Raw genomic sequence first — 27,735 nt, forward strand, 5'->3', positions numbered from 1 at the left:
CAGCCTCCACCACTTCCTCTGGCAGCTCATTCCATACACGTACCACCCTTGGCATGAAAAAAGTTGTCCTTTGGGTCCTTTTTAAATCTTTCCCCTCTCACCTTAAACCTATGCCCTCTAGTTTTGGACTCCCCTATCCTACGCAAGAGACCTTGGCTGCTCACCTCATCCATGCCCCTTATGATTTGATAAACCTCTATACGGTTCAGCCTCCGACACTCCAGGGAAAATAGCCCCAACCTATTCAGCCTCTCCCTATACTCATATCCTCCAATCCTGGCAACGTCCTTGGAAATTTCTTATGCACCCTTTCAAGTTTCACAACATCCTTCCTATCGACCAGAACAGAACGCCGTATTCTAAAAGACCTAACCAATGTCCTGCACAACTGCAGCATGACATCCCAACTGCTATACTCAATGCACTGACCAATAAAGGAAAGCATACCAAATGTATTCTTCATTACCCTATCTACTTGTGACTCCATCTTCAAAGAACAATGAACCTGCACCCCATGGTTTCTTTGTTTGGAACACTCCCCAAGTCCCTATTATTAACCATATAAGTCCTCCCCTCTTTTGTCCTACCTAAATCATTTATCTAAATTAAACATCTGCTACTCCTCAACCTATCTGATCAAGTCCCTTTGTCCTCAGAGATAACCTTCTTCACTGTCCACTACATCTTCAATTTTGGTATCATCTGCAAATCTACGACCCATTCATTTTATATTCACATCCAAATCATTTATATAAAAATGACAAAAAAAACTATGATCCCAGCACCGATCTTTGCAGAACATCACTGGTCACAGACCTCCAGTTCACAAAACAACCCTCCATCACCACCACCTTCTGTCTCCTTGTCCTTACTGGAATTTCCTCACAATAAAAGTTTTCTGAAAAAGGGGTTATTACATACCTGTCACTTTTCCAGCATATCCGACAGTGAGGGCTGGACCTAATGCTGGGCAAATTAAGACATCAAGTTCTGCGCTTTTCCAAGCGTCTATATACTCATCGCAGTATGCCTAGGCAAAATGCAAAACAAAAACCTGAAAACGTCCTTAATGATGACAGTGTATTTTCTAAGTGGTTTGTGCTATGACATGCAGACAACCTTATGGGCAGAATCTTGTTTTAATCTGAGTCTCACCTGCTCAGTGCTAAAGGGGCACAAGGGCAATTAAAAGTTGTAAAAATTCACTTACTGACCCTTCTCAGTAATCAGTGAAGTAGCGTCAGGCCACAGGCGCACTAGCCAGAAAGTCCTGTGAATTATTTCAACTAGGGGTCTAATTATAGCACCTCAAACCCTGAAGTTAAATTTCACAGGGCCAGTCAGAAGTCCTGCTCAAATATTCTAAAGTGAAACAGAGTGATATATGCTTCACAGATGTCTAGATGCCGGATTTAAATGAGCAACTGCGACAAACATGGATAATAAAACGTCTGCATTTCCAAACCCATTTCAACATTTCAATTTTCTCCCTTCTAATTTTCATTTTCTTAACCATCATGACCAAATACTAACTGGTTATCACATGCAGACGAAAAACAGCAATAACAAAGAATAAAGCAAGCAGTAACTAGAGGTGGGAGCAGTGATTGAGATTTCCTACTGAAAGACCTTACTTAGTCCACTTGTTTTATTGGGGTCAATACTTAGTCTTATTTTTGTGTTATACAGAGGTCCCCAATTTATGAAAGCAACTTACAAATACTCTCTCATACAGGGGTGTAAACTTAAAGACCTGACATACGAATATTTCCTGTACATGCAAACAGCTCCTTTATGTTGTCCTGCATTTTGTATGCAAGTCAGACAGAGCTCATTCGCAACCCAAGGACTGCTGGTAGTTTGACCCCAGAGTCCAGGTCACATTGTGGTAAATCTGACACCACACATCCTCCAAAACCAACAGTGAAGAGCCCAGAACTGATCACAGTTCTCCACACAAGGCCTAAGTAGGGTTTTGTAAAGATAAAGCATGCCTTCTTCCTTCATATATTCCATCCCACTAGATATAAAGGCAGCATTCCATTAGCCATGAGGATTATTGGCTGTACCTGTTCACAACATTTTAGTGATCATGTACCAGGACCTCAAAATTCTTCACACCATCAGCTATTCTAGCTTTTCACTGGTTGGAGATTGTTCTTTTCAAATCTGCATTCTAGAAAGACGACCTGTCCTTGAACATTACCAAAAAAAAATTCAATAACCTCAGACATGATCAGCCAAATATTCCACTTCCTATTTATTTGAAGGGAAGTCTACGGTATATGTCGAGTGGATTGGTATTGTTACAGACAGAGGTCATGTTTTGGGGCAGCCAATGTTTGTAAAAAAAAAAAATGGAATTAAAAATCTAATGATGACTATGAAACCATTACTGATTGTTGTAAAATCTAATTGGTTCTCTAATGTCCATTAGGGAAGGAAAGTTGCCATCTTTATTTGGTCTGACTTACATGCAATTTCAGATTCACAGCAAAGTTGTTGACTCTGAACTGCCCACTGAAATGGCCCAGCAAGCCATTCAGTAGTATCAAATGCTAAAAAAAGTCTCCAAAAAGAAAGAGAAGAGAAATGAAATCGAAGGCTCCACTTTGGAAGCACAGTTTCACGCATATCACAAAATCACATGAAATTTACGATGTTGGAGGCCATTCAACCCATTATTGAGGATCAAAAAAATGAGGATCATTACCTAATGCCAAATCTCCTGCCCCACTCCCATCCCATTTTATACTCTCAAGTAGCCCAAGTTGATGCAGACTTTTTACCACCAACCTAAGACAGAGTCCCAGCCTCTCCCACTTCAATCTTGCTATGAGTTTCAGCCCACCTCCTGACTTCTCATCTTCTTATTCAGCTTCCTGACTTTGGCTGAGACACAGTCGGTCATTGGAGGAGCTGGAGGAACCAGTGTGGAAGAGAGTGAGTGTGTAATTGGAGGAACAGCTCAGTATTGCCGGCTTCCCTCCAACAACTGATCTGGTGTGAATTTCCATTTTCAGCAACAGTTAACGGTTTTGTTGTAGAAAGACCTAACATTTGCTGGCAGCAGGGATGATCTGACAGTTCCAATTATTTTTAAAACCCATGGGTAAGTTATGATGCTCTCTCAAGTACAGAATCAGCAGTTTCTACTTGTTGAGAAATTTGACAGTTTCGATTTATCTTTTAAAGCCAGTCTTTTGGGTCTGAAGGTCAGAAGGGGAGATGTCAGTGGCTGATTTCTGAAACCCGAGTTTCCAAAAGCTTTCATTTCTGGATTCTCATTAAATGAATTCTGTTTTCCTGCTATCCTACTCATATTTGGCTGCTCTAAGCGACCAGCTTATTGGCCTAGTAGCTGCACCAACCTGCCAGTCATTCAAAATAGTGGTAAGTGCCCAGCAAGGTGCATTAAGCTTTGAGGCACAATGTCTTAAATGATCTGGCAAAGTAGTAAGGGAGTAAGAAAGAGATGGAAGCAAATCCTACATTCAGATCTCAGGACTTCATGGGTAATCCTGCTCTGCGTGTCTACAGGTTGAGAATCAGCCTCTTCAGGCTCAATGCGATCAATGCTTTACAAGACCCTGTATAAATGTCATCCCCTTTCAAAGGCAAATAATAATACTCTCCAAATTGAAGTTGCCCCCCCCAATTCTTTCAGCTCATCCCTTATATTCCATATGTTCTTGTGATACTAAACCCCTCTACTATAAGCATTCAACCTTGCCATTAAAAACTGGTCCCAGCTTAGTTTAGGTTCATCAACGCCCAGGGAGTTACTACGAACCAGAAACTTAAATTGGACTTAATCCTAACCCTTCCTGAAATCACCAGCTACCAGAGGCTCCCCTGCACTAGATAACTAGTACCTAAGAAAAAAGCAATAAGAAAATATTCGAGTCCGCGACTGTCACCTGTGATGATCTTTGACATTGGTATATTACTCGGGGAAATCAAACAATTTACTGCTTTCTCAGGCAAATATTCCCTTCCTTCATGGGGAGAAATACAAGGTTTCCACTTATTAATTACTTCTCAAGCACTGGTTGAGGCTATGAACTCATTTCCTAGAAATTTCTCAGTCGGTATCTTTACTACATTGTTGTTTACCAGATTACCTTGATTTCTTATAGTCAGCATATATAGATATATAACACAGTCCCTGCCCTCCCAGCCAATGGCTGATGTTGAGCTGAGAATAGGGAGGGAACCGTTGATCCACGCCACTGCTGACTGCTGTGGAGCAATGTTAAATGGGCTTAAAGTGAGGCACCAGAAGGAAGACTGCTCGAGATAGCTGCAGGCCAACCAATGGCCAGTAGCTCTGCAGTCCTAACAGCACCAGGGCTGAGCACTAGCCACAGCTAGGACTACAGGCAGTCACAACAAAGTGCGTTCTAGAGGAACGTGGGGCTGGGTTAGATAGGAGGTGATAGTGGGTAGGAAAGGGGGGGGGAGTTAAAATGAATGGTATGATCTTGAGGGGAATTCCTCAACTGGTATAGACACCCAAAGAACCCTCTTGACCAGTATCAATCTGCAGCAAAAGTTGTCAGGATACAAAAAACAGAAATTGCTGGAAAAGCTCAGCAAATCTGTGAAGAGAAATCAGTTAATGTTTCGAGTCCACTGAGTCTTCCTCAGAACTGATAGTAGCTGTGAAGATAGTCAGTGCTTGTACTGAAGATAGAGTGTGGGGAGGGGTTAAGGAGTAAACGATAGGCGGGGATAGAGCCCAAAGAGAAAAACAGTTGGACAGACAAAGGAATGGATAACCATCTACTGGGAGGGAGAATAGCTGCTAATGGAGACTGTTAGTGGCTAACAATGGATTAAAATTAAAATTATAATTGACGATGTGATCACAGGGCCTGATATGCGGGGGCTGTGGGCAAGGGGAGTTCAAAGCCCAAAGTTATTGAGCTCAATACGGAGTCTGGAAGGCTGCAGAGTTCCCAAGCGGTTTACTTTACTCCACCCAAATACTTGCCGGTCTCTGAAATTCTAGAACTCAAAAACAGGTAGAGAGGTTATTGATATGAAAAAAACGTGCTGATAGTATCCAAATATTGAAACCAAACAGTAAATATTCAGACATCTTTCATTACAAACAAATAATTATATGATTCCAGTGATCGAACGGTCTGCTTCTATACACTAAACTATTGTTTGCCACTAACAGTCTCCATTCACCCTCCCAGCAGGTCATTATCCACTCCTTTGACTGTCTAAATGTTCTTCTCTCTCTCTCTCTCTCTCTCTGGGCTCTAGTACCTATTGTTTAATCCTTACACCATTTCCTCACCCTATCTTTCTAGCTGCCATCAGTTCTGAGGAAGTCACAGGCCCAGAAACATTAACGCTGATTTCTCTGCACAGATGCTGCCAGATCTGCTGAGTTTTTCCAACAATTTCTGTTATTGTTTTAGATTTACAGCATCCGCAGTTCTTTCAGTTTTATTCTGTCAGGACACCTGTTGGCAGAGGCCTTCTTCTGTTTCAGAAAAACTAGCAATTCACAGTAGGATGACCCTGAAGCAAACATTTATTTGCCACATAAGGATCTCAAAAGGCCAAGGACGAAGCAGATGCTCAAAATCGGAGATAAGTATGAAACAATGGGTAGGTCACACATTTCAATTTAGGAATCTTGCCCCTTTCAAACCCACTTGTGGTTAAAATTTCGTCCCATGCATCAGAAAGTGCATTTCCAAACAAAGTCACAAATCATCTAAGGCTTCTCATTAACTGACATTTAAAAACACCGAAAACATAAGCAATAACTAAGCAACATCTTAAACATGCTAAAGTGAAATTCACCTGTCTTGCAATATGCTGTTCCCACAGTTCATAGATTGATCTAAAAGAACATAGAAAGATGCAAGCAATTTACAAAATAGAAAGACGCAAGAAAAAGGGAAATAAAAAGGTTTGAATTAACTGCATTCATTGTAAATTTGGAATACTCTAATATTACCAATAGCTGTTAAAAAAAAAATCAGCAAATTTAATTTTAAATAATTGGAACTATTCAAAATCAAAATGTTCCTTTGATAATTTTGAATTTTACAATTAATAGCCATCAATCACTCTGAGCCACACAAAAAGGAGGGGCTGATCACTTAATAGCAGGCATTCCTCTGTTATCAGGCAGAGGTACTGGACTTGCAATGTACAATCCAGAGCAGTTTGAGAGAATGCAGGTGGCTTCTAGAAAGATATTTCTAAAATAAATTATCACCATACTCAAAAGACAAATTCATAAACAAATTCATACAGAATACAAAATCAAAATAAGGACTGAATAAAGCTGCTCAAAACCTTACCTTACTCCACCCAAATACTTGAGGGTCTCAGAAATTCTAGGACTCTAAAACAGGTCAAGAGAGATTATAGGTATTAAGTAGTAGTACTGATAGCAGCTAAACATCGAAACCAAACAGTAATTATTCAGACATATTTCATTACAAACTAACAATTATTTCAATCCAGTCTAAATGTCGTTTCAAAAAACAGGGTTCCTAAACTGCCCTAGGAATCAAACAAGAATGTGGTAGATTGGAACATTATTTGGGAAACAAAACAATGGCAAAGATTGTCACCATTATCTGTGACAATCTCCAGGATTTTTTTTTCCCTTGGGTACAAGTTGTCTCGTGCAGGGGAGACAGATGCTCTGGTAGCTTGTGATTTCAGGAAGGGTGAGGATTACTCAAGGTGATGTGACTGTGGCAGAACTGGCCATGAAGATATTTGTATGCTGGGTATTACAGTCTGTTCTAACCCAAACTGTTGGATGACAATAGAAATAGGAGTGGAGATAGAGGAGTATGGAGTAGTCAAACTTTAATAATTCCACAGTGATTTGAGCTAATGGTGAGGGATGGAAAGGAAAAGGGGATAACTATTGAATAATTTATTAAAACTATGGAGATCAACCTTACTGATAGCAATTCCAAACTGTTGACAATAGCTCCGCCAGCTGGTTATTCCTGTTATAAGTCTAGAGTAGCATAATGAGTAGACTGTATGTGTTAAAATTATAATTTTTATTATAAGTTACATTATTAATAATATATATGGAACACCTTAATTCACTTATCCAAAGAGATAATAAAGATCCCTTACTTCACCAACTTATTATTCTTAAAATACTGCAAGGTCTAGCTTCGCATTCTCCATAACTAAACCTATTCAAGTGTTGATCTTCGTTAAGAATTGTGATTTCCTTTTATTACATTGAACAAGCTCCTTCATGTTATTATCAGAATTTAAAGTCGTATTATGGGGAGTCAGTTCTTTCAAATCCTATAACTATCTCTCTAGAGAAGCACTTCTCAAGTGCTTCCTTTCAAAACTAAAAGAAAGTTTAATCTCTTCATTCCTCCCTCACAAGTCAGTCCTTTGACACTAGAGACCGCTTAATAAACTGCCTCCAAATAGTTCACTTAATGGTCCCAAGTGGATCCAATATACAAGCCGTGCTCTGCTCAAGATATTTGATGGGCACTGCCTGCAAGGGCAGTAGAGATGGGAAACTCCTCAAATCTTTAAAAAAGTACACAGATGAGCACTTGAAATGTCACAACATTCAAGAGTATGGGCCAAGTGCTGGAAAATGGGCTTAGTGCAGATAGGCTGGCACAGACACAGTGACCCAAAGGACTTCTTCTATCCCTCTGAGATCCTCAAACTTAGATTAGACTGGCCTCGCTGTCGTGTTCAATATTAAAACAGACATGAGTTCAGCAGAAAGGTTCACAGCAGAGTTAAGAAAATCATCAAGCGAATGGCAACAGAAATGATTTGTACCTCTGCCTCAATGGTTCGAAACACAACGTGGATAGCTATTGCTGTTGGCATTAGGAAAGAGTGCTTTTTTTTGTAATTAATCATTTTGTTCATGTTTATTGGACTGAATTTCACAATTTTTGTCCTGCAGCCCCACTTATTTGATGGACTAGTTAACAGAAATCCCAAATTTCTCTCTTCAATATATTGACCCGGACATATGACCTCTCACAATCTGGCAGTCTCTGGTCCAGCAAAGGCCCAATTCCAATGCTGCCATGTTAGGGAGGTACAAATGGTATTTGCAAAGCAAAAATGCCAATTCCAATTTTTTTAAAAATGCATCCCATTTTTATATTTTTCTGCAAGATCTCATTAAATTAGATTATTTATTTTTAAAAGTTAGCAAATTTGGGTGGGATGTTTTACTTACAAATGGCTTCAGAAACATGTACAGGATCTTCTTTAGTACTTTAGGCACTGTGTTTATAAAAAACAGATCTTTCAAAGTCGAATCGATGATGTCTCCTTTTCTGAAAAGTACAAGTAACATAAGAGCTAGTCGCATTGATTGGTTTCCATATGAAAGCATGTGATAACATTATGGAGGAAGATCAGTGGACAAATCTTTGTACCCATCTGAGTTACATCCTGTGCCACAGTGTCAAATTCCCATGCACGCACAAATCATGATTTTGTTACACATATCTGCCAACTTACCAAGCAACTAAAGACTCAACTTTCAATTAAAATAACAACCCTGATTAAAAGTATATCACCAAGTAATAAGCATCGTGGTTTCTCAAGTCTCTCATCAGTCTTCCCTGACAAAATTTTGAATCGTCGATACTATAATTTACTCTTGCTTTTAAACTTTTTGCTAAAGTGTACAAAAGCAATTCAAATAATATTCTAAAAATACCTTCAAGTTTTGCTTCTGTATTCTATGCCTCGAGTCTATATTAACTATCTAGATGTCCATCATGCTTGGTCTATGTCCTCTTTGGCAAATTTGCCCTATTTCCCAGCCTCTATTATGGTGCCATCAGCAAAGTACAACATTGTTCCCACAAACCTGAAGACAGGATCATTAGTGGATATCATAAATAAGATTAGTTCTAATACCAGTCTCTGTGGAGTATCTCCCACCACATCTTCACAGTTCACGATATAAGCTTTGTCCATACAATTGGCTTTCTGTCCTCCAAGCTATCGCTCTATGCGTATAATCATAATCCGTTTATTCCATTTTCCATTATTTTTGCTGTAAGCTTCTTAGCTAATAAATACACCGCAAAAATCCACAGAAAATAATGAGTCGCCACATTTCCCACAGCTAATAATCTTTATTAAACTTGAAATATTGCAGAGAGTTCTGGTCACCACACTACCAGAAGGATGCTAATGCCTTGGATTGGGTACAGAAAAGGTTCACTAGGATGTTGCCTAGTAATGGGGGATTTTAGCTATGAAGAAAAGTTTGATAGACTGGGTTTGTTTTCCCTGGAATAGAGGTGGTTGAAGAGTGACCCGATAGACGTTCATACAATTTTGAATGACATGGATAAAGTGGAACACATGAGGCTGTTTCCCATGGTGGAGGGAATCACAGAGGGATGTGGGGTGTGTCTGACAAGTTTTTCACACAAAGGCTGGTGAGTGCCTGGAATGCACTAGCAGAGGAGGTGACAGAAGCAGACACAATAGCAGCATTCAACAAACACCTGAATGAATACACGAATAGGAAGAGCTTTGAGGGATATGGATCCTGTAAGTGAAGACAGTTTTAGAATGAAAGGGCAAAATGTGTCAGTGCAGTCTTGGAAGGCCGAAGGGTCGGTTCCTGTGCTGTATCGTTCTTTGCTCTTTACGTCACAAAGAGTTCTACATTGTGGAATTCAATTTTATCTGATCAAGCAAATGCAAAGTAATGCAGATTCTTGGAACCTGAAATGAAAACTAAACATTCTGGGAAATATTCAATAGGTTAGGCAGCATCTGTGGAGAGAAATAGAGTTAAATTTTTCAGAGCGATGATACTCCATCAGAATTGATGAAAGGCAGAAATGTAATAAGTTTGAAGCAAGTGAAAGGAAGGATGGGTGGAGTTAGAGAAAGATAAGAAAAGGGACAGTTTGTGATAAGGCAGAGGGCAGAAAAAAGTAAATATTAAAAATAGTTTAGTGGTAATGGGTAAAAGTCAATACAGGGCAACCTCTTATCCGAACATCGATTATCCAAATTTCGAATTATTTGAACAAGATCTCAAGGTCCCGATAATCGAGGGTGCCCTGTAAATAGAAGACAATTCCAAATGAGAAGCAATGGGCTTGGTAACTGCTATCTGAATTTACAACAAACCAAATAAAGATACAAGAGAAAAAAGGAACCAGCAAAAAAAAACAAAAATTGAATGAAGGAAGCGGTCATGATCCAAAATTGCTGAACTCATTGCTGAACCCTGAACACTGTAAAGTCAAACTGAAACATTAGGTGGTCTACCCAGAGCTTGGAAATGCTTCATTGAGCAGGCCAAAGACAGAAAGGTCAAAAAGGAAAAAGTTGGAAGATTCACAATTAACTTGTCATTCTCTGGGTTGAATGTTATATTATATGTTCTGGTAAATTGTCAGCAATTGAATTAAATCTAAGATCTGGTACTTTCCTAGCCTCTCTGTTTTATTTATTGAAGATAAGTCTCACTTGTGCCATCCATTAGGACAACTTTTAGCACTATGTTGAATTTTCTTTAAAAAAAAAAGGAGTCACAACTATTGACCACAATCCTTACATTTGATATAATCACAACTTTGATGCCTGTAGCTGTGTAACTTTTATATTTTTATTCATCCTGACCTATGCTGTTTCAGGAACAAAGTACCAACTAAGGTTGGGTGATGGTCAGTTACGTATTACAAATCCATAACTGCCAAGAAACAGACTGCAGCAAATAACAATCAAAGTAATTGGTAATATGTAAACTTTAAAAACAACCTGACAAAAGTGCAATGTTAAAATTCTACTGAAAAGACATTTCATAGACTTTTCACTAAAATGAGACTTACAATCTTTCCAAAAGTGTAGAGCCACCATCAGCTGTCATTCCATTTATAATAAGTTCATTGAGTACAGATTGAGTTCTCAGAGGTTTGAAGGGAACCAGCTGAAAAGAAGAGAGAACATTTAGGATACAAGAACAATAAAGGATAAAAATTTAATCTGAAAGTAAGTAGCCAAGGTGGTGGCACAGTAGTAATATCACTGAATCACTAATCCAAAAGGCTCAGGCTAATGCTGTGGGGTCAGGGGTAAATTAAGGGATGGAAGGTCACTTCAGCCAAGTGAAATGTACATCTTGTAGTATGCATGAAGTTACTGACACAATGGGCCTCCCAGAAGAACATCTGCAGGAAATGTCATTGGCCACACAAGCTTGAGCTCCAGGAACCTGCATCTGCGAGGTAGACGACAACATAGGTGGAATATTTAGTGAAGTGGTCATCTTGCAGGTTAGACTGTTCAGGCAAGAGGGAATTGGTGACTGTCAGGCAGTATGAATTAGTATAGGACCCAGGCAGACAATGTACCTTGCATGTGGCAGGCTTTAGAATTGGTTCCATTAAAAAGTCACCGAGACCGATAGTTCCTCAGGAGAGTGCAACCAGAGATAAGTCACTGGTGCCTTGGGGGGTTCAGCTGTACAGGGGACCAGTCTGGTCCCCTCACCAATAGCACTAGCAAACTTACTGTAAAGATGTTTATCTTAGTCCTATTCATATGTAGACAGATGTAGGCAAGGTGGAAGGTAATGAAGGAGAATAGAAGATCAATAATGATAAGGATTCCACAGTCAGAGAAACAGAAACACATTTATGTGACTGTTAAAGTGGATCTAGGATGCTATGTTGTTATCTCCCTGGTGCCGGGATAGCATATGTTATGGAATGGCTGCAGGATCTTCTATTTAGGTAGAAACGGGAATGAGTTTTGAAAGCAGACTTCAGGTCCTCATTGGGAGACTGAAAAAGGCAAGATCTCTAAAACAGTGGTCTCTAGAACACGGCAGTCCCACATGCTCGTGAGCATAGAAATTGACCAAATGCATATGTGGCTGGAAAGATTGTGTAGGAGTAGGTATGTTTCTAGGGCGCTGGGATTGGTTCTGGGGAAGGCGAGTCCTGTACAAGATGGACAATCTACATCTGAACAGGACTAAGATAACATTTTTACAGTGAATTTGCTAGTGCTACTGGTGAGGGGACCAGATTGGCAGGGGATGGAAACCCATGGGCAAATTCAGAGCAGAGAATGAGAGATAGAAACTTAAACAAACTTTGAAAGATAGAGGAGGCACAGACTAAAAAATGAGCAGTTTTTAAAAAGGTATGTACATAAACTTAAGAAGTACAGTGAATAAAGCCAAGGGCACAGAATGGACACACAACAGCATTCTTATAACAGAAACCTTGCTTAAAGAAGGAAAAAGACAGCAGCTCAACACTCTTGGTTGTAGAGTTTTCATAACCATTATTGGTTAAGTGATGAATCAGAGGACAGAAGGGGTGATATACTATAAGAAACATGTAATGAGGCCATATCAATTGAGCTCAGAAACAAATAAAGGAGCAGTACACTGCTCGCATACTATAGATCCCAAAGAGTAGAACAGAATTAGAGGATCAAATACATAAATAAATTTCTGAATGCACAAACAATAGGGCAATCGTAGTGGAGGACTTCAACTACCAAATATCAACTAGGATTTAAAAAGGACAAGGTCCACAAAATTCTTGAACTGCATTAATTATTTTAGTCATATCAGCCCCAGTGAGAGCAGGCCCATTTATAAGCTTAATCTTAGGAAGTGAAGTTTGGGCATGTGGATGTCGTGCCCATTTTGAAGATTGTGATAATAATAGTTAGATCTGGAATCATTATGAAAAGTGCCAAAGATAGAAAGGGAGTTAAATTCTAAATTGACAGAAAGCACATTTTACAAATGTGACAGATGATCTGGCAAAAGTGGATAGGTTAAAGCAAAGTCAATGACAATCTAGTGGGAGTCATTCAAAAGCAAGTTTATGGGCACAGTGTAGACATGTCCCCAAAAGAAAACTGTGGTATTGCCAAAACTAGAACCATCTTGGTTCTCTAGAAGAGCACAGGGAAACAAAATAGAAAATTAGAGCTTAAGATGATCTCAAAACTTTAAGGTGTTACTTCCTTGATTACAGTGGTGAAATGAACAAGTAAATTCGGAAAACAAAAGGAGGATACTATAAAGAAATACTGGGCAATTCAAGGAAAATCCAAATAAAGGTGTTTTATTAGACGTTAACATTTAAAGCAAGGGGATGACTAAGGAAAGGATTGGGGCAATTGGAGATGCACATAGTAACTTGTGCATGGATGCAGAAAATATGGGCAGGGTCCTGAATAAGTATTTTGATTCTATCTTCACAAGGGGCAGGAATAATGTGGACATTTTAGTTAAAGAGGAATGGGAAATATTACATGCAATCTCTCAATAATGAAAAAGAAAGTACTTGAGAAATTGGCCTCCGAGGGTAAACAAATCTCTGGAGCTAAATGAATTATATCTTAGGCTGTACAGGGAAGCAAGGGGAGAAATAGTAGAAACTCCAAGGATCATTTTCCAATCCTGAATAGATGCAGGCAAGGTGTCAGAGGATTGAGGGTCTGGAAATGTTTTATCATTATTCAAAAAGGGTGGGAGGGATATGTCAAATAATTATAGGTAGTGGACAAAATTACTGGAATCAGTATTAAGAAACTAGATTAACTACTATTTGTAGAGGCATGGATTAATCAGGAATAGTCAGCATGTTTTTGTTAAGCAAGGATAATGTCCAAAATTGGTTCAATGGTCGGAATAAAGGGATAATGGTCAACAGGTTTTTTTTTTAAATGAAAAAGCATATAAAAGTGATGTTCCATGGGGCTAAGTTTTGGGTCCCTTGCTGGAGGTAGTATTTATTAATGATTTAGTCTTAAATGTGGGAAATTTGCAATGACATCAAAATTGGCCAGGTAGTTGACAGTGAATAAGATCACTATCTGCTGCAGCAATAGACCATTGTTTGGTTGGCAGGTCAGGTAGATAAAGTGGGAAAGAGGACCTATGGAAAAGTCAATTATCACAGGGCACAAAACTGGAGATGATTTGTAGAAAGATTAGAGGGGACAGAAGGAAAAAGCTTTTAACCCAGAGACACAATTCTCTGCTTATTTTGATGATCGAGCTGCAGACACTCAATCCCTTTGAAAGGATGCTGACGCTCAAGCTACAACCAAAGCACTGGTCTGCAGACCAAATGCTGCTAAATGGGATTAGAATAGGCAGCTAATTTCTTTAAGATTCCCTGGAGTGTGGAAACATGCACTTTGGCCCAACAAATCCACCCCGACCCTCCGAAGAGTAACCCACCCAGACCCATTTCCTTCTGACTATTGCACCTAACACTGTGGGCAATTTAGCATGGCCAATTCACCTGACCTGCACATCTTTGGACTGTGGGAGAAAACCGGAGCACCCAGAGGAAACCCACACAGACACGGGGAGAACGTGCAAACACCATATAGACAGTTGTTAGTGGCTGGAATCGGGCCACCGTAATGCCCCTTTATTCAGCTGGCACAGACATGATAGGCTGAATGGCCTTTCTATGCTATATCTTTTCTACAGCTTTAAGTAATTGTCATTCCTTTCAACAACCAAAAGCAGTGAAGTATGTTCTGCAGAATTGTTGAAATGAGTCCCATTTATAGTCGAACTTTACAATTTTTTTTAAAAAATCAACACTACGAATGTTAATTCATTAAAAATAAACTGAAGTAATATTTACTACACATTCTAGTTTTGATATGCAGTGGTATGGAATGAGGATTCTTTACTGGGTTAACATAGTCCTTCCAGGCAAAAGCAGAATCTGCTCTCCACTGCCTCTCCTCCTTCAAGTCAGCTTTAGGTGGAGCATGACTTCACCCTGCACTCACCTGAACAAGAATACGGTCACATCCAAAAAAAAGCTACACCACTTGCCATAAATAATTAAAAATGGAAAACTTTCCAATCACTGGATCTAAGCAAGCACACAGTATATACAAATCATTCTTTCGGGCTCTTGTGACACAGTGGCAGTGTCCCTACCTATGGGCCAGAAGGCCTAGGTTCAAGTCCCACCTGCTCCAAAAGGTGTGTAGTAACATCTCGGAGCTGGCTGATTAGAAAATTTCTACAAGCCATTCTTTCCTCACAAATTGACATTGGTCAGACTTATTGATCCTACACCACATCACCGTTCTGAACTTCATCCACCAAATCCTGTTGCATCCCTGAAGGATTCCATTAAGTTTCTAACTTGATTTTTATGAATTCATTTCTGCTTTTCATCACTAGTTTCCCTCCTGGGAAATACAACACAGAAATTATCAGAGAATCGGCCATGACTTTATTGATTAGGCTACATGCACTGCAATCAGGGTTTACGTGCACTTAAGCATTAATATCGTCAGGCTGCATTCAGCAACCTGCCCCATAAGCAATCTTTTTAGTAGTTTGCTTAGGTAGTATTTAATAGCAGTTTTCCCTATCCTCAAGTGGTCACATTGTCACCCAGCCTGCTCGTAGAACGTTTCATCAATATTACTTCTGCGTGCAAAGTGTTATTAAATAGATTCCTTCACTGATATGTCCAATAGCTATGTTACTGAAAACTGATACAAAGATTTGACTGAAACAAAGGAAGATTTATGTCTTAGGCAAGCTGAAACATACTGTTTATACCAAATGTTTCTTATCCTTTAAAGGCACAGCTTTCTACTGAGGTATGCTCCTATGGGTACTGGCAATCTCCTGGCTCCCATTTTTCATGCATAGTTTTTGACAAGTTTCAAAAAACATTTGACTTAAGCATAAGGCTATTATTTGACACCCAAGTTCAAAATTTATGAAAAGGACCATTGGACTTTATCATAAACAAGCTCTTGGGTTTCTCACTGTTTTACTATTCCCTTTGTCAGGAAGAATGGATATGAATTGTGGTGCTCAGATTTGGCCTGGCTGAGATCAGCTAATTTAGCAAAGGATAGGAATTGAATCACTATATTCCTAACACATTGTTATGAAGATGTGTTACGTAAAGTATTAATTGTATAGTCAACCCTCTATCCGCAAGGGTTCCACTTCTGAAATGCCATGCGAATGATGAAATTCACAGGTATACAGTTCATTACAAATAGATTAATAATCACGGACATGCAATTTTTGCCTGATGTTGATTTTTGTTGTTACTAGGTGAATTTGCTATTTGTGATTTTGTGGATACAGTGCATTTACTGTACATCTTGAATGTTTTGGAAAGAACACTTTGGAAAGTAAAGGACACAGGCTGCAGCAATTATAAGGTTGCATTTTCATGGAACAAGGTGCTTGGATGGAGACACCAAGATGATAACATTCAGAGATTAGGTTTCATTTGTAAAAAAGTATACTGGATTTGATCTCGAAACAAAGTCCCAGATAGCTTCCCAGAACAACAGCTTTTGCCCTCACACCCTCTTTTTCGGAATTCCTTAAGTTTCAGAGTTGACATTCCAACTGGAAGACCTCATTACCACAACTGGAGTGTTCTTAGAAAAAAGGGAGAATTTGGAATCAACACTACTGTCCAGCACAAACTCAGAGAGACTTGATGGGCTGAATAGTGTACTTCTGCTTCTACATCTTATGCTCTTATATTGTTCTAGACAACTGTTCTAAATATACTCTATGATTCCTTCCCCAGCCAATTTGATTCCTTAAATTTACCTAACGATTAAAATCATCCATGATTAATGTGCTTCTTTTTTACATACCCCAATTAATTGTCCAATAGTATGGCTACTGTTGGGAGGAGGGAGATATACTACTCCTACCAGTGTCCTTTCCCCCTTGCTATTTCTTACCTCCACCATATGGATTCTATATCATTCACTCCAGCCTCATTTCTTGCAATCATACTTACTTTGTCTCGTACAACAAAGCTACACCCCACATTTCCCTTTCCACTTGTCCATTTAAAAAGTCACATATCCCTAAATATTTAGTTCTCAGCTCTGATCCCCTTGTAACCATGTGGCTGTAAGATCATACCAAGTAACCTCTATTTGTGACATTAATTCATTTATTTTATTCTGAATACTGAGCAGTTGAGCTGATAATTTTGCCTTTATGATTTCTTCCTTTTTGATCCTATATGTTGTGTGGAACATGACTTCAGCTACAGGTGCCAAAAAAGAAACCTGCAGTTGCTGTAAATCAGAGACAAAACATCAGTTCTGAGGATGGGTCACTTGATTCAAATCGTTAATGCTGATCTCTCTCCACAGATGCTGCCACACTTGCTGAGTTTTTCCAACAATTTGTGTTTTTGTCAGCGACAGATGCATTTGGGATCATTTGAGAGTCATGCTTTTTGTTGAATTAAATGGTTAGTTGGAAAAAGTGCCATCTCACCAAGAGTGAGAGAGTTTCTACCACTAAACTACATTTTACTACTCTTCTGATCTTTTGCACTTCCAAAGCAACATTTGCCTCCCTTTCCCACAAGAAAATTTAAACTCTCTTGCACTCAAGGACCCATTACAGAGAACTACATAACAGACATCACTAAAAACAACAAGTTTCATATTCCTGGCATCTCTCAATGATGGAACCTTCAAAACATAATGCATCATTTACATTTTTTAAAAAATGTTTTGCTTGCCTGAATAATATTTTCACTTCGCAATTTTTCATAAATGCATTCAACTCTAATATTTCAAAATTCTGATCTGGCCTTGTTTGGGTGCCTAGCAAATTCAGCTCTCCAACTCAACTTTGCAATTTCTCCATTTCAGTTTTCAAACCATTGTATCTTTTTGCGAGGCTCTGCATTGACTGAAGCAATGAGGCTAACATTTTCCAATACGATTTCAAATACAAAGTGGCATTTGATCCATTCTACATGATTTCCAATCTGATATACTGAAAGTTCTGGATCCACTTTGCTCACTGAGCTGGAAGGTTCATTTTCCAAATGTTTCGTCCATACTAGGTAACACCTTCAGTGAGCCTCCGGACGAAGCACTGCTGATGATTCCTGCTTTCTATTTATATGTTTGGGTTGGTGATGTCATTTCCTGTGGTGATGCCATTTCCTGTGGTGATGCCATTTCCTGTTCTTTTTCGCAGGGGGTGGTAAATAGGGCCCATGTCAATGTGTTTGTTGATAGAGTTCCGGTTAGAATACCATGCTTCTAGGAATTCTCGTGCGTGTCTCTGTTTGGCTTGTCCGAGGATGGATGTGTTGTCCCAGTCAAAGTGGTGTCCTTCCTTATCTGTATGTAAGGATACTAGAGAGAGAGGGTCAACTAGCCACAAAACGCCATGGCCCTCTCTCTAGTATCCTTACATACAGATAAGAAAGGACACCACTTGAATGTGTTGTCCCAGTCGAAGTGGTGTCCTTCCTCATCTTTACGTAAGGATACTAAAGAGAGAGAGAGGGTCAGAAAGAAGGGCTTATGCCCGAAATGTCGATTCTCCTGCTCCTTGGATGCTGCCTGACCTACTGCGCTTTTCCAGTAACACATTTTTCAGCTCTGATCTCCATCATCTGCAGTCCTCACTTTCTCCATACTATGTTCTACACCCTCCCACCACCAAGAAAGCCCACTGAATCACATTCCTAGCAGACACCTAATTGAATACCTTCCCTTTTGGCACACTTTATCCTGGGACAACAATGTCCTGTCCCGCCTGGAGATTCTGGCCAATCAGAGGCTGTGGTTGCTGGCAGAACCCCACCATCAGAAAGAGGATCAGCATGGAGACAGTTAGGCTATTGTGTGTGGTGGGGTTTATAGGACTGGAGGCAAGGGCTCAGAAACCAGGCAAGAGGTTAAAGCTCTCAGAGGTCCCCACTGCCCTTAACCTGACATAAGTGAATGCAGAGTGAGGAATTCTCACTGCCCGCCCTCCCAAACTGACACCATGCCCACACTGGTCACCATGTCAGATAGGCTGGCTCTTGTACCTGAAGTACCTGAAGCCCAGTTTGGAGGAGGCCTTCATACGGCCCTAACAGAGAGCATGTCAGGAAGGTTCCCACTAGAGAACATTATTTCAGACTACGTGGGGACAGAATGGGTATTTCCCCAGTGCTATCTCACTGTAGGGATGTCTGAGGCTTGATGGAACAAGGAACAGGTAGTGGATACATTTATTGGATGAGGATTGGTAATATAAATATGGGGAAACTAATAATCACCCCTTCCCGTGATTTCTCAGGTGAGAAAGAAACACTGCCTTCACAGGGACAGTGGAAGAATGGGACGTGGAACTAGTTCATCTCTCCTAACAGGTCATCATAACATTTCACTAACATTTAACAGCATGGCAAATACCACCTGCCCAGAAAACAACATAGCATGAAAAATCAGCCTGTCTTTTCAGTCAAAAAACAAAAAGCCATATCAAAAAAATATGGGTTACTCCACAGCATCAGTTAACTCAGAATGCTTGGAAGCTGAGAGTTACAGTTACATAAATTCTATTAAGATTTAAACGTCCTCAATAAAAACAGACGCTTAAAAAGGTACTTTATGCCAAGATCAGACAAAATGGAATAGAATAATAGGAAGGAAGGAAAAAGGGCAGGAATATGGGGAGCGAGCTGAGGAATGAAGACCTGGTTCAGGTGAGATGGCCAAATGGTTCCCATCTACACTATGCTATTTGAATTCTAAAGTACATCCTTCCAAAAGGTAGAACCATCGAGGACCTGTTGTATTTTAACATTTCTTCTCTCTGCTCCTTCTGATTATTAATAAACTCACCGTATGGCCAGCCTCCTCCAGCAGCTGTTTGGTTTCCATTACTGCACGTTTCATGCTGGCATTGGGAATCCAAAACTCGTCACTCTCATAATAACCTATCCTCAATGGTTTAGAGCTGGAAAACACCTAAAATGAAAGAACATAAATCAAATGAAAGTGATAGTTACATACTGAGCAGAACAGTTGAGAGCTGTGCAAGCATATTTTAATTTTTTATTCATTCATGGGACAAGGGCATCACTGGCTAGGCCAGCAATTATAGCCCAAAGGGCAATTAAGAGTCAACCACATGGCTGTGGGCCAGACCAGGAAGGATGGCAGATTTCCTTCCCTAAAGGATGTTCGGTGAATCAGGTGGGGTTTTCCCTGACAATTGACAATAGATTCATGGTCATCATTAATTCCATTCTTAATTCCAGATATTTTTTTATTGAATTCAAATGCCACCATCTGCCATGGCAGGTTTCAAAAGCCAGGTCCTCAGGACATTACCTGGGTCTCTCAATTAACAGTCCAGCAATAATACGACAAGGCAGTCACCTCCTCTATCGAATTTTTAGCAGAGCTGGGTCAATGGCTTTGAATTCTAAGGAGAACTGAGATAGAGGCTTGGATTTTCATGCATGTCAAATAAAAGACATGAAGATGACGTTAAAAGTTATAAGCAGGCCCAATTCTGGGATTTCTAACCCCATTCCATTTTTGATAATAAGAGTGTAGATCATGAGCCTGCACTCCTGCCCTGGTCAGTTGCATTGAAAAATTCCCAAAGAATCCATTAAGTGTCAAAATAATCATACAGTCATTAAGATGGTTTTATACAGTTGGACTCCGTATGAATGTTTCGCTGAGTTCCAAGAATGACTCTGCAGGGGTCAGCTTACACAACTGCATTGGTTGATAAATAGCTACATAACCTTCTCAAAATTAAAAGAAATATCAATTTATAAGTTTTTCAATGCCCATGCATTTTTTTTGGAACAAGATTAAAATAAGCATTGAATTTCATATTCAGGCTATGTTTCATTCACAGCTTGGTGAGAACCTAAGAGGGGCAATATTATGTGTTAGTATATGGTTCAATGGTACTGGGCAAGTAGGCATACAAGATATCAAGGAGCATCTTATATGTTGTTGCCTATGACATTGAGCTTTTGGAGGATTATTCGCTGTGAGACCTAGTGAAATCCCTTAGCACACTTGATTTAATTGGAACACAATTATACAAAACAAGCAAGAATTATTTTATACAGAGTGTGCCTATAAGAAATTCTAATCTGCACTTCACTATAGTCTGCTTGTTAAAATAAATGGATACAAAATCATGGTATATATTGGAATTATAAATAATATAAAGTCCTATGTTGAGACCACAATTCATAACATTTCCCTTAGATCTGTTCTAGAAGTAGAATCATAGAATCCTTAAAGAGGCCATTTAGCCCATCGAGCCTATATCTACTCTCGGAAGAACATCTCACCCAGATCCAGACCCCAACCCTATTTCTGTAATCCCACATTTTATCATGGCCAATCCACCCAACCTGCACATCTTTGGACTAGTAAGCTAACCTGCAAGTGTTAGGCACTGAAAATGTCAAAAAATCATTTATTTAACAGTAGCCTAACTCATCTTGAGCCACAATTATTGATGGTCCATCACAATAAATCCCTCTTATTCTAAAGGGATCAGAAGCTTTGGAAATTCTTTTGGATGATGTGGGGTGGAGGCAAGAGGGGGGAACAGGAGGAAAGTTGAAACTTTATTGCTGGAACAGCACAGCAGGTCAGGCAGCATCCAGGGAACAGGAGATTCGACGTTTCGGGCACAGACCCTTCTTCAGGAATGAGCAGAGAGTGTTCAGCAGGAGAAGATAAAAGGTAGGGAGGAGGGACTTGGAGGAGGGGAGTTGGAAATGTGATAGGTGGAAAGAGGTCAAGGTGAGGGTGATAGGTCGGAGTAGGATGGAGGCGGAGAGGTCAAGAAGAAGACTGCAGGTCAGGAAGGCGGTGCCGGGCTGGAGGGATCCGGCTGAGACAAGGTGGGGGGAGGGGGGGATGAAGAAACTGGTGAAGTCCAAGTTCATCCCCTGCGGTTGGAGGGTTCCCAGTCGGAAGATGACGCTCCTCCTCCGACCGTCGGGTTGTTGTGGTTTGGCGGTGGATGAGTCCAATGACCTGCATATCCTCAGTGGAGTGGGAGGGGGAGTTGAAATGCTGTGCCACAGGTTGGTTGGGTTGGTTCGTCCGGGTGGCCCAGAGGTGCTCTCTGAATCGCTCCGCAAGTAGGCGGCCTGTCTCCCCAATATAGAGGAGGCCACACCGGCTGCAGCGGATGCAGTAGATGATGTGGGTGGAGGTGCAGGTGAATCTGTGGCGGATATGGAAGTTTCCCTTGGGGCCTTGGAGAGAAGTGAGGGGGGAGGTGTGGGCGCAAGTGTTGCACCTCCTGCGGTTGCAAGGGAAGGTGCCGGGAGTGGTGGTTAGGTCGGTGGGGGGTGTGGATCTGACAAGGGAGTCGCGGAGGGAGTGGTCTCTACGGAAAGCTGATAGGGGAGGGGAGGGAAATATATCCTTGGTGCTGGGGTCTGTTTGGAGGTGGCGGAAGTGACGGCGGATGATGCGCTGTACATGGAGATTGGTGGGGTGGTAGGTGAGGACCAGTGGGGTTCTGTCCTGGTGGCGGTTGGAGGGGCGGGGCTCAAGGGCGGAGGAGCGGGAAGTGGAGGAGATGCGGTGGAGGGCACCGTCGACCACGTCGGGGGGGAAATTGCGGTCCTTGAAGAAGGAGGCCATCTGTGTTGTACGTATTTTGAACTGGTCCTCCTGGGAGCAGATGCGGCGGAGACGAAGGAATTGGGAGAATGGGATGGCGTTTTTACAGGGGGCAGGATGGGAGGAGGTGTAGTCCAGGTAGCTGTGGGAGTCGGTAGGTTTGTAATAGATGTCCGTGTTGATTCGGTCGCCTGAGATAGAAACAGAAAGGTCTAGGAAGGGGAGGGAGGAGTCCGAGACTGTCCAGGTGAATTTGAGGTCGGGGTGGAAGGTGTTAGTGTAGTGGATGAACTGTTCAACCTCCTCGTGGGAGCACGAGGTAGCGCCGATACAGTCATCAATGTAGCGAAGAAAAAGATGGGGGGTGGGGCCAGTGTAGTTGCGGAAGATGGATTGTTCCACATATCCTACGAAGAGGCAGGCATAGCTGGGGCCCATGCGGGTGCCCATGGCTACTCCTTTTGTTTGGAGAAAGTGGGAGGATTGGAAAGAAAAGTTGTTCAGGGTGAGGACCAGTTCGGTCAGTCGAAGGAAAGACAAAAGGATAAGATAAAAGTACAGTTCAACTCACACATTACCTCATCATTGAAGGGAATAGGTGGTACAGTGGGATCCAACAGGAACATATCTTCACATAACAGAGCTCTCATGCACAATGCCAAACTATCCACATTCCTGGCCATTGGGCCAATTGCCGCATCAACTAAAAAGAAAATAAAGGGAAAGATTGTATTTTTTTAAAAATCCCTTGCATTCTACCATGACAGTTGGCTATCTTTCTCTTCTCCATTTCTGTCTTTCAATTAGTTTGGAAAACTAATGATGTCGTTTCAAGTATTTCATTTGCCGTTTTTCCTCTTCCATCTGGTGTCCACTCATTTTGGGACAGGGGAACCATTTCCCAAATACTGGAAGTTCTTTGGCTGAAGTATATTCAAAGATAAAAGTGTTTAGAGAAGGAACAAGCTGAGACTCAATAAACATTCACTAGAGTCAGGAATGTATAACTCCACTCAAGTGAGGTGAGGTATCTCAAGGACACCTGGTCCAAATGTATAGGTTCAATCAGAATTTATCACTCAGGAATCCATGCAAGTTGACAAATCAAGGGAAGGAACTGTCTTCACGTGCTTATGGACATGGTGCCAATCAAGTGGACTGCTTTGCCCTGGATAATGTCAAGCTTCTTGAGTGTTGCTGGAACTGCACCCATCTAGGCAAGTGAGGAGTATTCCATCAGACTCCTGATTTTTCGATGATGGACAGGCTTTGAGGAGTTAGGAGGTGAGTTACTCACTGCAGTATTCCTAGCCTCTGACTTGCTCTTGCAGCCACTGTCTTTCTGGTTAATGGTAAATCCCAGGATGTTGATAGTATGGAATTCAGTGATGGCCATTGAACATCAAGGGAGGATGGTTAGACTGTCTTTTATTGGAGATGGTCATTGTCTGTCATTTGTGTGGAACAAATGTTACTTGTCGCTCGTCAGCCCAAACCTAGTTACTGTCCAGGTCTTGTTACAATTGAACATGCACTGCTACAGTATCAATCAGCAAACATCCCCACTTCTGACCTTATGAAGAAGGGAAGGTCTTTAACAGCATAGAGTCATAGAGATGTACAGCAATGGAAACAGACGCTTCGGTCCAACCCGTCCATGCTGACCAGATATCCCAACACAATCTAGTCCCACCTGCCAGCACCTGGCCCATATCCCTCCAAACCCTTCCTATTCATATACCCATCCAAATGCCTCTTAAACGTTGCAATTGTACCAGCCTCCACATCATCCTCTGGCAGCTCATTCCATACACATACCACCCTCTGCATGAAAAAGTTACCCCTTAGGTCTCTTTTATATCTTTCCCCTCTCACCCAAAACCTATGCCCTCTAGTTCTGGACTCCCCGACCCCAGGGAAAAGAGTTTGCCTATTTATCCTATCTATGCCCCTCATAATTTTGTAACCCTCTATAAGGTCACCCCTCAGCCTCCAAGGCTCCAGGGAAAACAGCCCCAGCCTGTTCAGCCTCTCCTTGCAGCTCAGATCCTCCAACCCTGACAACATCCTTGTAAATCTTTTCAGAACTCTTTCAAGTTTCACAACATCTTTCCAATAGGAAGGAGACCAGAATTGCATGCAATATTCCAACAGTGGCCTAACCAATGTCCAGTACAGCCGCAACATGACTTCCCGACTCCTGCACTCAATACTCTGACCAATAAAGGAAAGCATACCAAAACGCCTTCTTCACTATCCTATCTACCTGCGACTCCACTTTCAAGGAGCTATGAACCTGCACTCCAAGGTCTCTTTGTTCAGCAACACTCCCTAGGACCTTACCATTAAGTGTACAAGTCCTGCTAAGATTTGCTTTCCCAAAATGCACCACCTCTCATTTATCTGAATTAAACACATCTGCCACTTCTCAGCCCATTGGCCCATCAGGTCTAGATCCTGTTGTAATCTGAGGTAACCCTCTTCGCTGTCCACTACACCTCCAATTTTGGTGTCATCTGCAAACTTACTAATTGTACCTCATATGCTCGCATCCAAATCATTTATGTAAATGACAAAAAGTAGAGGGCCCAGCACCGATCCTTGTGGCACTCCATTGGTCATAGGCCTCCAGTCTGAAAAACAACCCTCCACCACCACCCTCTGTCTTCTACCTTTGAGCCAGTTCTGTATCCAAATGGCTAGTTCTCCCTGTATTCAATGAGATCTAACCTTGCTAATCAGTCTCCCATGGGGAACCTTGTCGAAAGACTTACTGAAGTCCATATTGATCACATCAACTGCTCTGTCCTCATCAATCCTCTTTGTTACTTCTTCAAAAAACTCAAATCAAGTTTGTGAGACATGATTTCCCACCCACAAAGCCATGTTGACTATCCCAAATCAGTCCCTGCCTTTCCAAATACATGTACATTCTGTCCCTCAGGATTCCCTCCAACAACTTGCCCACCACCGAGGTCAGGCTCACCGGTCTATAGTTCCCTGGCTTGTCTTTACCGCCCTTCGTAAACAGTGGCACTATGTTTGCCAACCTCCAGTCTTCTAGCACCTCAGCTGTGACTATCGATGATACAAATATCTTAGCAAGAGGCCCAGCAATCATTTCTCTAGATTCCCACAGAGTTCTCGGGAACACCTGATCAGGTCCTGGGGATTTATCCATCTTTAACCACTTCAAGACATCCAGCACTTCCTCCTCTGTAATCTGGATATTTTGCAAGATGTCACCATCTAATTCCCAACAGTCTACATCTTCCATATCCTTTTCCACACTAAATACTGATGCAAAATATTCATTTAGTATCTCCCCCATTTTCTGTGGCTCCACACAAAGGCCGCCTTGCTGATCTTTGAGGGGCCCTATTCTCTCCAGAGTTACCCTTTTGTCCTTAATATATTTGTAAAAGTCCTTTGGATTCTCCTTAATTCTATTTGCCAAAGCTATCTCATGTCCCCGTTTTGCCCTCCTGATTTCCCTCCTAAGTATACTCCTACTTCCTTTATAATCTTCGAAGGATTCACTCGATCTATCCTGTCTGTCTATACCTGACATATGCTTCCTTCTTTTTTTTTTAAACCAAACCCTCAATTTCTTTAGTCATCCAGCATTCTCTATACCCTGACAGGAATATACTTTCTCTGGATTCTCGTTCTCATTTTTGAAGGCTTCCCATTTTCCAGCCGTCCTTTTACTTGCAAACATCTGCCTCCAATCAGCTTTCGAAAGTTCTTGCCTAATACCGTCAAAATTGGCCTTTCTCCAATTTAGAACTTCAATTTTTTAGATCTGGTCTATCCTTTTCCATCACTATTTTAAAATGAATAGAATTATGGTCGCTGGCCCCAAAGTGCTGCCCCAATGACACCTCAGTCACGTGCCCTGCCTTATTTCCTAAGAGTAGGTCAAGTTTTGCACCTTCTCTAGTAGGTACATCCACATACTGAATCAGAAAATTGTCTTGTATACACTTAACTTCCTCTCCATCTAAACCTTTAACACTATGGCAGTCCCAGTCGATTTTTGGCAAGTTAAAATCCACTACCATAACTACCCGATTATTCTTACAGATAGCAGAGATCTCCTTACAAGTTTGTTTCTCAATTTCCCTCTGACTATTGGGGGGGTCTATAATACAATCCCAATAAGGTGATCATCCCTTTCTTATTTCTCAGTTCCACCTAAATGACTTCCCTGGATGTATTTCCGGGAATATCCTCCCTCAGCACAGCTATAATGCTATCCCTTATAAAAAATGCCACTCCCCTTCCTCTCTTGCCTCCCTTTCTATCCTTCCTGCAGCATTTGTATCCTGGAACATTAAGCTGCCAGTCCTGCCCATCCCTGAGCCATGTTTGTGTAATTGCTATGATATCCCAGTCCCATGTTCCTAACCATGCCCTGAGTTCATCTGCCTTCCCTGTTAGGCCCCTTGCATGGAAATAAATGCAGTTTAATTTATTAGTCTTACCTTGTCCCTGCCTGCCCTGACTGTTTGTTTGACTCACTTCTGTTCTCAGCTATACCAGTCTCAGATCGATCTCTTTTCTCACTATCTCCCTGGGTCCCAAACAAACTCCCCACACCAACCCCCCACCTTACTAGTTTAAATCCTCCCAAGCAGTTCCAGCAAATTTCCCTGCCAGTATATTCGTCCCCTTCCAATTTAGGTGCAATCTGTCCTTCTTATACAGGTCACTTCTACCCCAAAAGAGCTTCCAATGATCCAAAAAAGTGAATCCTTCTCTCATACACCAGCTCCTCAGCCATGCATTCATCTGCTCTATCCTCCTATTCCTGCCCTCACTAGCTCGTAGCACCGAGAGTAATCCAGATATTACTACCCTTGAGGACCTCTTAAATTTCTGCCTATCTCTCTATAATCTCCCTTCAGAGTCTCAACCTTTTCCCTTCCAATGTCGTTGGTTCCAATGTGGACAATGACCTCCTGCTCGCCCTTCTCCCCCGTGAGAACATTCTGCACCCTCTCCAAGACATCCTTGATCCTGGCACCAGGGAATCAACACACCATTCTGCTTTTACTCTGCTGGCCACAGAAACGTCTGTCTGTACCTCAGACTACAGAATCCCCTAACACAATTGATCTCTTGGAAGCCGACGTACCCCTCGTTGCATTAGAGCTTGTCTCAGTACCAGAAACTTGGCTGTTCATGCTACATTCCCCTGAGAATCCATCACCCCCTACATTTTCCAAAACAGCATACCTGTTTGAAATGAGTATATCCACAAAAGACTCCTGCCCTAGG

The 27,735-nt window shown here is 41.3% G+C and overlaps 1 protein-coding gene across 4 annotated transcripts in view; it reads right to left on the reverse strand.

Annotated features, from left to right (window-relative positions):
- faah (fatty acid amide hydrolase) overlaps window positions 1–27,735 on the reverse strand; it is a 64,452-nt gene that overhangs the window by 10,561 nt on the left and 26,156 nt on the right. For all 4 annotated transcript variants that reach the window (XM_043698983.2, XM_043698982.2, XM_087990526.1 and 1 more), the window contains 7 exons: window positions 23,031–23,155; window positions 19,678–19,803; window positions 10,863–10,960; window positions 8,231–8,330; window positions 6,333–6,376; window positions 5,827–5,866; window positions 922–1,030 (listed from right to left, as the gene is read on the reverse strand). In XM_043698983.2, coding sequence (XP_043554918.2) covers window positions 922–1,030; window positions 5,827–5,866; window positions 6,333–6,376; window positions 8,231–8,330; window positions 10,863–10,960; window positions 19,678–19,803; window positions 23,031–23,155 — 642 coding nt within the window. The remainder of the gene's footprint in view (window positions 1–921; window positions 1,031–5,826; window positions 5,867–6,332; window positions 6,377–8,230; window positions 8,331–10,862; window positions 10,961–19,677; window positions 19,804–23,030; window positions 23,156–27,735) is intronic.

Source organism: Chiloscyllium plagiosum, unplaced genomic scaffold (assembly GCF_037043375.1).
Source record: "Chiloscyllium plagiosum isolate Xiang-an unplaced genomic scaffold, Cpla_swu_hap1 HiC_scaffold_9, whole genome shotgun sequence".
NCBI lineage: Eukaryota > Metazoa > Chordata > Chondrichthyes > Orectolobiformes > Hemiscylliidae > Chiloscyllium > Chiloscyllium plagiosum.